We start from the raw sequence: 12520 nt of genomic DNA on the forward strand, positions 1-12520 counted from the left end.
ATGTTGTTTTGTTTCAGATATTTTTCCCATCAAATTTGCCCCTTGCTGCAAACTAGATTGCAATTGAGCTTTTCGCTTCCTATACTGAGCTCCTGAAGGCATCTTCAGGAGCATCTTTTATTTTCTGCAGGGTAAAACAGTATTAGGGAGAGCAAAAGTCTGTGATCCACAGTATTCAAACATTTCATGCTACGCATGGCAAAAGAAGTAACAGTATTTCTTTTATATCGTTGTGTAGATAGGTGTTCGATAGAGATCTCTGGCATCTCATTAAATATGTCCTTTTATTAGTCGCTACTTACACTCTTCAAATCTTAAAACACAAGTATACTTTCACAATTACAAAAATAAAACAAGGTTCACAACATCACAACTAGGCTCTCGCTTCACTTCGTTCTTATATCTCACTGACTGACTGGCGATGCCCCGCCCCTTATATACCCGCGCGGGCAGGGCTGACAACATTCTAGGAGGTTTGAGGAGACTGTAGTTCTCAGAAAGTCTGGAAGGTTCCACAAGATTCTACTAAGGTCCAGAACATTCTAGGAGGTTAGTGAAAAATGAACCCACATAGAATGTCTGAAGTAACATGTTTCAAGTATTCCCTATTTTCCTTTTTGTCACTAACAACAAAACCAGCACTCCAAGCCTGGCACCCCCAGGCTATTGCCTGGGTAACCTGCCCTTAAATCCAGCCCTGCATAGGGCTGCACTGGCTCACTCATAATTTAATCTTTAATTTTTTTTCAGGAACACAACAATTTGCAGCATAGGACTACCTTGCAGTGACTGGGCCAAAGGGAGCTATATTGATCTACCCCATTGGAGGGTCTGGCTCATTTTCTCTGGGTAGCTCAAAGTTGCGAATGGATTTGTGCCAGGGTGAGTTGGGGGGGCGGGGTCAATTATAACCAAAGTGCAGCTGGAAAAGTCTTGTAGCAGACTAAATCCAAGTGCTTGCAAGTGTCTCTTACAGAGATGGTGGGAAAAACCTGTTTATTTCCCACCCCCCCACAGTTTCAAATTAAAGTTAAACTTTTTTTAAGAAATGACTTTTTTATGGGAAAATTTTGAAATAATTCAAATGGAAGCATTGATTTTGATAGAGTTATCAAAAAATGGATATCAAGATTTCAGATGTTTGGGGTCTCCCTCCCCCCTTCTTAGCACTGAATGCACTAGGCACATAGGACTTGCTAGACTGGATCAGACTCCAGGCCCATCTAACTTAAGATGATGTCATCCACAGCGGTTGGTACCAGGTGCTTCAGAAGAAGGAAGGTGTAAGAACCCCAGAGTAGGCAGATATGGGATCATCTGCCCGCACTCTTAGAATGTATGTCTGGTAGGGTGACCAGATGTCCCGATTTTATAGGGACGGTCCAAAGTTTTGGGTCTTTTTCTTATATAGGCTTCTATTACCCCGCACCCCCTGTCTCAATTTTTCACATTTGCTGTCTGGTCACCCTAATGTCTGGAATCTTTCACTTTCCTCTTCGTCTTTGCTTTTTTCCTCTCCAAATTTTCAAAACTTCATCAGCTTCTGAAAAGCTAAGTTGCAGCGTTTCATTTTTCTCTTTACTCTGTCGCTTATTCATTTTATTGTACTGGGGGCGGAGGGAGACAGGAAAAAAGGAGAAACAAATTTGATATTTTGGAAAACTTTGGGTTGCAAAAACAAGAGTCCTAACATTTTCCTGTGGAAAGTTTTGGTTTAGATAAAACTCCATTCTGAGGGGCAGGAAACTTGTGTTGATTGAAAAACTTCAACCAGCTCTAGCATCCTGCCTGACCCTGCAGTGGGAAGTGAAGAATCAAAATCTGCAGGTGACAGACATGATCATACTTTTAAAGAATGGGCCTAACAAGATTTTCCCAAACTTTGGGAGTGTGTCACTCTCGATCGGAACTTCCCCAGAGTTCACAGGTATGCAGTTCGGGATCTGAGATAAAGTGGCAGGTTCTTCTGTTGATCCACTTTGTAAAGTGTCCAACACAGAATTCCTGTTGACCCACTGTGGTGGGTGTTGCTCATTAACTCCACCTCGGAGGTGAGAGTGACTCTTCCGGCATAGGAAACTAAAGTGTGAGACAGGGAGGCCTTGGAGAAAAACCAGGTACAGCCTAGCTTTCTTCCCACAGATACTTCAACTGCTGTCAAGGAACCCCAGGCAGAGGGCTGTGTTCGGGCACTAATTCTGCAGGTACATATATGCATGTGATGGATTCAAGCAGGGTAAAGGACTCTGCCTTTCATAGGGGTTTCGGTACAAGCTCCTCTTTCTAGCTTATATGGACACGAAAATGATGTCCTCTTGCAGTGTGCACCTTTACATGCCAGAATCTGAAACTGGATACATACAGTTCTGTTTATCGCTATAACAGAGCAACCAAAAATCACCCTAAATAAAAGGTAGCATGTCAGCATTTTTCATGGTCTGTGTGTATATAAATCTCCCCACTGTAATTTCCACTGACTGCATCCGATGAAGTGAGCTGTAGCTCACGAAAGCTTATGCTCAAATAAATTGGTTAGTCTCTAAGGTGCCACTAGTCCTCCTTTTTCTTTTTGCGAATACAGACTAACGCGGCTGCTACTCTGAAAGCAGTACTGTGTGTTTGTTCTGTTTGAATGGGGAGTTTCCAGACATGGGAACCTTAATCCTTCATTTGAATAATCATATTGGCCTGGAAGCACCTAAAATGGACAGGAACCTGTTAGGCCCGATTTTCAAACATGGGACCCTATGTTACCTTTTCATTCACATAGAAAGTTGTTCTTTTCCCCCTCCTCTGCAGCAGGGCTGGTGAAGGAGATCAGAGAGTGAAATCATAGTCGTATTGAAGTCAACAGCAAACTCCCCACTGATATCAGTGGGGCCAGGATTTCACCCGAATACACGTCTGCGCTGTAGTCAGAGGTGTGACTGCAGCGAGTCTAAGCATCCCCACACAGCTTTAATCTAGCTCGCGCCGCTAAAAGTAGCAGTGAAATTGCACCCGGACAGATGTTGGCACGGACTGGACACGCCCACCTAGAACGCTGGGCACATACTCATTGCCTGCCTAGCAGGGCTCTACGCTCTTGTGGCGTTGTTACTATTTTTAGCTGCGGTAGCTGGATGAAAGCTAGTGTGTTGTGTGCCCACACCCGCTGCAGTCACAACTCCAGCTGCAGCGTAGACAGGCCACTAGAGGAGTGCTGGGGGGGGGGGAAACTCTTTTGGAGGCAGTTCCACCGAACTGCTGACGTGAGCAGAACTCCGCAGAGGGTTCGTGTTGGTCTCCGGTGATGTGCGTGCTTAAAAATGAAACAGACCCCTGAAATCACTTTCAACAATTGGTATCCTCCAGCCGTTCTCCCAAGACTTCAGCGTGCCATACAGAACCACACCAGGCACGCTCATCCCTGCACAAGTCAAAGCCATCCATCATATAAGTGTACATTCAATACGTTTGTTGTCTTTTAGGGCTGCTCGAGGTAGCTCCAGCTGTAAGAGCTTTCTCACCTCTCCCCAGGGGATCTGCAAAGCCAGCTGCTCTGAATGACATCACTGGTAACTGGGAATGACAGCTCAGGCCAAGAGCTGTCTGAAACATAGCACAGAACCAGTGACCTGAGGTAAGCTGAAGCTAAGAAATCCAACCCCATTTTCATAGCACTAGCAGCGTGCACTACGGATTAACATGCAGCTGGTCTGGGGGAACCTATATTACTGTAAATAATGGACGCCCAAGACTCTTCCGGTGTAAGCTTCCACCCTCTTCTTCAGAAAATACAAAATGATGAGCCCGACCTTGCATTTTGGGGGTGCTCAGTGGGTTAAATTCGATTCTCACGTGCACGTGGCAAAATAAAGAGCCACCAGACCAGAGGAGTGTGATGCCTTGGGAAGAAAGCTTCCATCAGAGAAATAAACAGGGTGGGTTTCTTCTGCGAGGCAACTTATTAAAGAGGGAGAAATAAAGCTGTGAGGCAGCATGGTGAATTACATAGGGCCCTGCACTGGGATTCGGGAGACATGGCCCTGCCACTAGGTTGCTGTGTAACCTTGGGCAAGTCACTTGGTCTCTATCTTGTCCCTTTAAACTGTAACCTCTTTGGGATGGGGACCGCCCCGTACTGCGTCTACACACAGTACTTAGCACAAGGGGACCCTGCACTCAGCTGGGTCTTGTATTCATGAATGCTGTGACAGTAGTGCCTAATAGTAATGACATGAAAAATGCAATATTTTAGTTTTGCAGAACTGTGTTCAAAAAAGCCTGGTGGCCCCACAACAATATGTACCCATAATAGCTATTAACATCACAAATATGCAAAAAGACCCTTTACATGCTACTGGATGCAAAGCCATTTTTGTTTGAAAATGAGCCAGTTTTTGCTTTTTTAAAGCATCCTTGTTCTTTAGTGAATTGTGAAAATTTCCTATTTTTAATTCATAACAATGTGCAGGAAAAGATTTGCGCAGCTTTGCACTTTAAGATGTGTTTTGTTAATCACTCCTTTCCTAAACTAAGAAAATGCTTAAATCTCAGTTCCCCACCATTCCCGAGTTCAAAGATGGGGAAACCGAGGTAGAGAGGGTAGCTAGTGTCAGAGCACCCAATCCATTGCCCATTGAAGTGAAATATTTCTACCGACTTCAGTGGGTGTGGTCTGTTTGTGGCCCCATTACAGTACCACCGTATCTGAGCACTTCACAGTCTTTATACTGATCCTTACAATACTCCTATGAGGTAGGAAAATGCTGCTATTCCAGTTTTACAGATAAGGGATTAAATGACTTGCCCAGGGTCACAAAGGAAGAACAAGGACTTGAGCCAGGGTCTTGAGTTCTAGACTAGCACCTGAATCACTGGACCGTTCTTTTTCTCTGAACTATTCTCATCCTTATTGTGAGCAGGACTGGACCCAGAAATACATGCATTAGTAATACAAACAAAACAGATAGCAGTATCTCAGTTGTTGGTATTCTTGTGGTTCTTTTCCCTACTCTGGAGCTGAAGTCAATGAGGCCAGAATTTCACCCTAGGGCTCAAGTCCCAAAATAACAGTAGCTACTTCTCAGTCAAAGAAAATATATGAACTACCCCAAACTATTTTCTGTTCGCCTATATCATATTGCATAACATAATTCATGCACAAGAGTCAAGCCACTGCTGCCAAGATATCAGGTGCATCCCTAGTGAACTGGAGATATCTCCACTGATTCAGCACCCAATTATGGATTGCAAAGTGTTCATTTCTAGCAGTAGAAAGGAAATATTGCTGATCATAATGGAGCTGTAACTAGAACATTTATTGGTCTGTTCTATCCAGGCAATTATACTCTGCCCAGCACCACGCCACCCGAGTGCCTCTTAGTAGTACACTTGCATTTGTTGGATGTGGTTCTTGTCATTAGGGAACAGCCACTAGACTTTTTAAAATTGTTTCTAGCTGCCCGTGTTACCAAAGTGTGGTGGTTTGGTTTTGTTTAATTGCAAGTCTTGTGATATATGAAGCCTTAGCTCTGGGAGTCATGTTGATTATATAAGAATCTCAGCTGTCCTTTTAAAAAAAGGAAGTGTCTGGTTCCCAGGACTGTAGACAAAAGCCTGAAAACGTGACCCAAGTGTTCAAAAACCAGATGGCAAAAAAATCTTTTTTTTTTTAAATCTTGTGATTTTTTTTTTTTTTTTTTGGATAGTGGGGGTTAGCGATACTAAATGTAGTGGATCTCTTTCTGGTCGATAGCCCTGAAATCCTCTGGACTCAGTGGAAAGATTCCAATTGACTTGAGTGGGCTTTGGATCAGGAGCTGTGAGATTTGCTATGTATGTACAACAGGCCAAATCCTTAAGCATTTATCTAGTCCAGTGGTTTTCAAACTTTTTTTCTGGTGACCCAGTTAAAGAAAATTGTTGATGCCCATGACCCAGTGGAGCTGGGAATGAGGGTTTGGGGTTTGGGAGGGGCTCAGGGCTGGGGCAGAGGATTGGGGTGCTGGGGTGAGGGCTGAGGGGTGGGGCCGGGAATGAGGGGTTCAGGGTGTGGGAGGGGGCCCTGGGCTGGGGCAGGGGCTTGCGGTGCAGGAGGGGGACGGGGCTCTGGGCTGGGGCTGCAGGTTCTGGGGTGGGGCCGGGGATGAGGGGTTTGGGTTGCAGGAGCAGGCTCCAGGTCTGTGGGTGAGGGGGCTCAGGGCTGGAGCAGGAGATTGGGGCATGGGTTAACTCAGGCTGCTCCAGGTCAGCAGCGCCACGGGGGTGCTAAGGCAGGCTTCCTACCTGTCCTGGCACCGTGGACCGTTCTGCACCCCAGAAGCAGCCAGCAGCAGGTCTGGCTCCTAGGCGGAAGTGTGCAAGTGGCTCCGTGTGGCTCTCGCCCTCAGGCACCGCCCCCCTAGCTCCCATTGGCCGGTTCCTTGCTCGGGGTGGGGGCAGCATGCAGAGCCCTGTGGCCCCCCCAATCTAGGAGCTGGACCTGCTGCTGGCTGCTTCTGGGGCACAGCACCGTGTCAGAACAGGTAGGGACTAGCCTGCCTTAGCTGGGCAGCACCGCGGACAGGACTTTTAACAGCCCAGTCGGTGGTGCTGACCAGAGCCACCGCAGCCCAGTGCCTTCCATTCCGTGACCCAGTACTGGGTCTGTGACCCGTAGTTTGAAAACCACTGCTCTAGTCTATAAGCAAATCTCCACTACCTTCAACAAGAGATTTCCCTAAGGATTGAGGAAAGTCTGACAACGCATTTTGGGAGTTAGCTGTAGCAACTGCCAAGTGGGCTTGTCAGACCTTTGTGAAAGCATGAAATGAGTTGTTTCATTCTTAGTGTTCAAACACTTGCAGTGAGACTGTGAAGACTGAGCAAATCTTCCTAGGGCGATGCCTCTGAAGATTGCAACAAATGAAACTGCCCCGTAAAACAATCTTGGCTCAACTCAGTCCAGTACAGTCACTTGATATCCAGATTACCCTATAGATCTCTCTGCAGGAGGCAATGACGCTGCCACTTGCCCATGGTGAAGCTCTTTAAAAAGCTCTCAACTGTTCCCAGCCAAGGCCCTTTAAATAGGGCTAGGACTCACTCATGCATTGATCCAGAGCCTCAGTTACCTTAGAACAGTTTTGTGCTTCTCCACTGCCTTAAACTACCTTCCCTAGCACCCCTGCATAATCTATTGGGCATAAGGTGATCCTTGTGGCTGACATGGGGGCCCTGGTGGGGTGGGAAAGGTGTTCATTGTCTGACTACGACCTCCAGGTGGTAGGGGCTGCACCTGGCCCTCTGTTCTTTGTACTGTAATGAACAATTTGTCTGGGTATCATGTTTCGGGCAGAGTTTCTGCTCAACTCTGTGGGGTTTCCCCGTACCAAGCTACAGACCAACTTAGCCCTGAGAAAGCACTTTTATCTGCTCTTGCAAGTTTATGACCTTGGAATGACAGCATAAAAGCCTTATCCTCTAGGGCCCATTCTCAGAGCCATACCACTGTCCTGCAGGGGGGTGGGTGCCCAGGGATTCTGGAGAACACTAAATCACCCCTGGCAGGGAGGAATTCTATTGTAGCACATAAATAGACTCCTGAAGAGAGGGCTTCATTTTGCCTTTGGAGCACACCAAAGGGCGCACACAATTTCCTTGGGCAATGATTCCTCTGGACGCAAGCTCAAGGGCCTTAGATATATAGCCATGGCTCTCCCAACTTCTCTCCTCATTCATACAACCCCCTTTGACCCAAGGGGCCTGATTCAATGGAGTTATGCCAATTTATACCCTCCGGGGACCTGGCCCCACATACATAAAGACCAATGATTTTGTTTTAAAACCATTTAAGGAAGGAAACTAGCAGAGATAAAAACAATCCTTAGATGAGCTCCTGTTCAGAGAGACATCAGACAGTAACATCATCAGATTTCAAACAGGCTGTTTGCACTATCTTTGATCTGTCCTTGCCATTTGATTTTGTTAAAGGGAGTGAAATCTCCGTTCAGGCCTAGTTCACAAACTGGCCAGGTCTATGAGATGTTCTGTTCAAAACAAGCGGAGGGGGGTGCTGAGATTTTTTTAAATGCCTGGATTAGTCCCTCCTGTGCACTGGTGCTCCCCAGTTGGGGGTAGGTGCCCCAGCCACCCCTGTCTCCCAAGTACCCTGCAATGCCCAACCACCCCCACGGGGGCGCCCCAGCACAGCTCCCCGCTCCCAGCAGTGCTTACCTGGCTCTTGCCGGTCATGGATAAGGTGGCATGGCTGGAGAACCTGGCCCGCCTTGCGCCAGCCCCTGGAGAGCTGGGCCCCCCGGCTGCCCCGCACTCCGCAGCCCAGCTGTCCGGCAGCCCCGCCGACCTGCTGAGGGCTTCCACCTGCCTGGCCAGGCGCTCCACCTGCGCGCGCAGCCGCTGGTTCTCCTGCTGTAGCTCGGCGACGGTGCGGGCCAGCGGGCTGGCGAGGCGCAGCACCTCGTCCACTTGCCGGTCCACCCCTTGCTTGAAGACCTGGATGTCCACGTGGATCTCCCGCACAGCGCCCCGCAGCGTGTCCTCGTAGCGCCCCAGTGCCTCGCACACGCTCTGCGCGTCCTGGCTGCTGAGGTCCGCGATGTCGCTGGCCACCGTGTCCATGTTGGGGTGCCGGGGACTCTTGCCGGGCTCCGGGCAAACTCCCAGCCAGCGAGGCTGGGGGCTGCGAACGCAGGACACCCCACTCCAAAGCTGGAGGGTCGTGGCACCAGTCCCTGAGATCTCCCTGACACAGTTTAGGAAGGCAGCAAGCCGGTCCCTGGTATCAAAAAGGTTGAGAAACACAGGGCTAAGGAAAGCCCCCAGCCCCTGCTGCAGGGCAACCTCCTGCCCGGGGCACTCGCACGCTCACTTCCCCGGGCTCCAGCTGGCTCTGTGCATTCTCCCCGCTCCGGGGGTGCACTAGGCAACTCTGGCAGCTCTGCACAGAAAAGCGAATGAGGGAGGGCGAAGTTGGGGGAGCCCTGGCTCGGAGCGAGAGCAAAGCTGGCTGAGCAGCGGGGCTGGCTGTGTGTGTCTCTCTCCAGCTCCTCCAAGGAGGCGATGCAATTTCAGGAGGGGACAGTGCAAAGGGGTGGGGAGGGGGGCTGGCTTGTTCGCAGCTGCCAGAGGCTGCTTGGCTCTGTCAACAGCTCTTGGAGGAGCCGTGCAGCTGCAGGGGAGATGCTCTGGGGTGGGAGGGGACAAGGGGGGGGGGAGGCAGGGTGGGGAGGGAGGATCAGAAAGGAAAGGCTGTGGGTGGGGCGGGAACTGTGGGAGGAGGTGGCTAGGAATGAGTGGGAGCCAGGGGAGAGGACTGAGCAGGGGGGTTGCATATCTGGTCTTTCCTGTGTTGCTTGGATGCTCCTGCCAAAGTAAACATTCCTTATCGCTCCCTGGGGGAGCCTGGAGGCAAAGGGAGAGGGGACTGGATTCTGGGAGAGTAAAGGCACACACACTCTCCCACATAACTTGTACACGGGCATGTACGCGGCACTCACATAGCCCTGCTCCCATCCAGACACAGCTGCACACGCGCGGCGCTCCCCTTGCCACACGCTCTCACACGCCTACCAGTGCACAGCCAGGGAGATTCTTGGTATGGCAGGCCACGCAGGTGTTTCCCAGAGATCCAGGTCTCTGGCAGAGGTAGGTGTGATCTACAGAGACACACACATGTTTGCACTTATTTATGGTATTGACTCATTACTGAAGCTGGCCTTAACCTTCAACCCCCACTGATTTCTCTTTCCTCCTTGATTTGTGTTAACACCCCCTTTTCCTCTCCCGTCTGTGGGAAGAAGGGGCCCAGTTTGCAGCTCTGAGTCAACCCTACAAGCAAATGCCAATGGCCTATAAGACAATAGATGCTTTCTTGCCATAGAAAGGGGTCAGCGCTCAACTGTTGTCCCCTGACAGGCAGCAGCAGCTCTGAGACTGTGGAGTCCAGAATGAGCTGCAAACTCGGTTAAATACTGACGCGATGTATGCCCAAGCACGTAAACCAGGGCTGCTCTGGGGCTATACTTGGCCAGGTTTATTCCTGGGGTGACGCCTGCAAAGCCACTCCAGTTAGAAGCCAGCTTTAAACGGGGGCTCGTCACAGCATTGCCATCTGTCAGGCTTCAGATTCTTTTTGTTTTTCTCCAAGCCCCCAGCTGCAGGAATTAGGATATTCACTGGGACATCAGCTTTCATTTATTTAAAGAGAAAAGCTTGACAGCCTGACCTCTATATGCGCCAAATAAAAAGGAAGTAAATAAAAAGAATCCCCCGTTCGTTTTTAAAATCTCATGATTTTTATGCCAGTTCTTGGGATATGGGGGGGTTGGGGGAAAGTTGATCAGAATATTTTTTTCTCATTGAAAATTTGAACTTTCAATAAAAATAAAAAATAAAATTCTTTCAGCCAAAACCTGAAAATTATAATTTTGGAGGCATTGCGTTTTCCATCAAAAAATTTTAAAAAATTAAAAGGAAAAAAACCCCACCTTTTATGAAAAATTTCATTCAGTTGAAAGCTCAATTTTCAGCCAAAAAAAAAAAAAGTTTTGATAGAAATTTTCCAACAAGCCCTAAGCAGCACATATCTGTTCCAAGAAAATCCACTTCTTTTGGTGTGTCTGGACCCAGACAAGTAAAGAATAATTACATCATAATGTTATTTATAAAACCACTTCTCTCCTTGTTCATGCATGTGGAACATTGCACAATTCAGTAAGTACAGCAATGTGGAGGAAGGGCCTTCCTGATTTTGGAAGAAATTAAAATCCAGTCTCAAAGTCTCTCTCTCTCTCTCTCTCTCAGGATGAGGGACACTTGCTGTTTGTTTCAGACATTTAAAATCATGCCCAGCACTTATTTTTGTTTGTTTGAAATCTCCCTCTTCCAAGTCATCACAGCTGGATGCAGCCCTGGGAATGGAGCAGCCGCCACAAACAACGACAAAGCCAGCATTGAACAGATAATATAAAAAACAAACACAAGAATGAAAAAAATAAACCAAGGGGCAGCATTACCGGGGGAAGAAGACAGACACACTTTGTCTGAAAGCTTCAGGGCTGTCTACGGGATTTAGATGCCTGAATATCATCAAGAACGTGGTGTCCAAATCTCCTAGACAACTTGGAAAATCCTCTCTCGCTCTGAGTTTTGTTCTTTCTGCCTGTGCCTCTTTTTTTAAGTCATGCCTGAAAATAAGATTTTTTTTAAAAATCGAATAATGTAGGTCGTCTTTTCGTGCCTGAGCCAAAGCTCCCGAAGTCCATGGGAGGGCGTCCACACACTCTTGTCCTTAGTTGTTTGTGCTCTACCTTTTAGGATCAAGCCTAGATTAGACAGGAGCAAACAATGCCTAAGAGCAGCAGTACCATGCCATCTTGTTAGAACAAAAACCACTTGGCTTGTTTCTTCACTCCAAATGAGACACTTCTGGAAATCTGTCCAGTACAATGAAATCAACTTTTTTTTTCCTGCCAGCATCAGACAGGCCTTCACCTACACTGGGCTTTTCACCAGGTTTTGGAACCATGGTGAAATACAGTTCCAGCTGAAATGGTTTCTCGCATGACTTGGCTGACCAGCATGGTTGGGGACCGAACCATTTTAAAAGTGTGAGCTGTATTTAGAACTGGGCTTCTAATCACAGTGTGGAAATTACTTTGCCCCATCCACACTGGCCAAGCAAACCGATACCCAAAATGGTTTAGTCAGAATTGTCTCTCCAGCCTTATGAAAAATATTGTGGTGATCCCAAACACCGCAGTTTACATGACCACCGTGCTTTGGATTGTTTGGACTATTACTGTAGAATGGTGGTGTGTTTTGTGTAAGGATTTTGCAGCATTTCTAAATCACCTAGCACTATAGCATCCAGGCATTAGTGTGATTCCAATACATGTTTTAAATACCCAGTGTAGCTGGAGCTTTGGGGCATGTTCTGGCTCAAAGAAAGGTTCCGCTCTGACAAGTGACTCTGCAAATGGCATTGTGGGCCTTACTGCATCTCAGTGGGTCCCAGATCAAATGTGTTCAGCTTTCAGTTTACACATAAAAAAGGTCTGGTTTTAATAACTGCCAGCCCAGCAAACTCCATCTGGGCTCCGAGAATCAAGTCGTTCCATCTTGCGCATCTTCAGTGGTGACAAAGATGTTGCAAGCCCAGTTATGCCCTCCCTGACATCTGGCCAAACCCATTGCGTTCAGTGGTCTCGCAAAGGAGTTCCTGACTGTAACCCAGCACACAGTTCCGTCCCTGCTGCACGAAGTGGAATGTTACTAGTATTTGTTTCTGGTAGTGCCCGTGATGTGCTAGCGCTGTACAACCCTGAGTCTGCACCTGGAAAGCTTACACAAAAATGGATTCGAATCTGCAGCTCAACACTCCATGGGACCAAGACCTCAATTTATTTCTGTCGCTTCCGGTTGTAGTGCTAATAATGTGATAACATTGCCAGCAAAACTGCCTCTGTGCACTCCAAGAATCAGTGCATCAATGGTAAGGGGACTTACCCACATTCATGTGGAATTTTTAATTCAA

At 47.8% G+C, this 12520-nt stretch overlaps 1 protein-coding gene and 1 long non-coding RNA gene across 2 annotated transcripts in view; one reads left to right on the forward strand and one right to left on the reverse strand.

The window, feature by feature from the left end:
* The window catches only part of SMTNL2 (smoothelin like 2), a 44768-nt gene extending 35719 nt beyond the window's left edge, over positions 1 to 9049 (reverse strand). The window contains exon 1 of the mRNA XM_074974520.1: positions 8200 to 9049. Coding sequence (XP_074830621.1) covers positions 8200 to 8604 — 405 coding nt within the window. The 5' untranslated portion in view covers positions 8605 to 9049. The remainder of the gene's footprint in view (positions 1 to 8199) is intronic.
* Positions 800 to 11000, forward strand: LOC142000331 (uncharacterized). Its single transcript, XR_012642211.1, has 3 exons — positions 800 to 882; positions 3471 to 3622; positions 10789 to 11000. It is a non-coding gene; the product is annotated as an uncharacterized LOC142000331 (long non-coding RNA).
* Positions 11001 to 12520: the final 1520 nt, after the last annotated feature.

Source organism: Natator depressus, chromosome 17 (assembly GCF_965152275.1).
Source record: "Natator depressus isolate rNatDep1 chromosome 17, rNatDep2.hap1, whole genome shotgun sequence".
Lineage (NCBI taxonomy): Eukaryota > Metazoa > Chordata > Testudines > Cheloniidae > Natator > Natator depressus.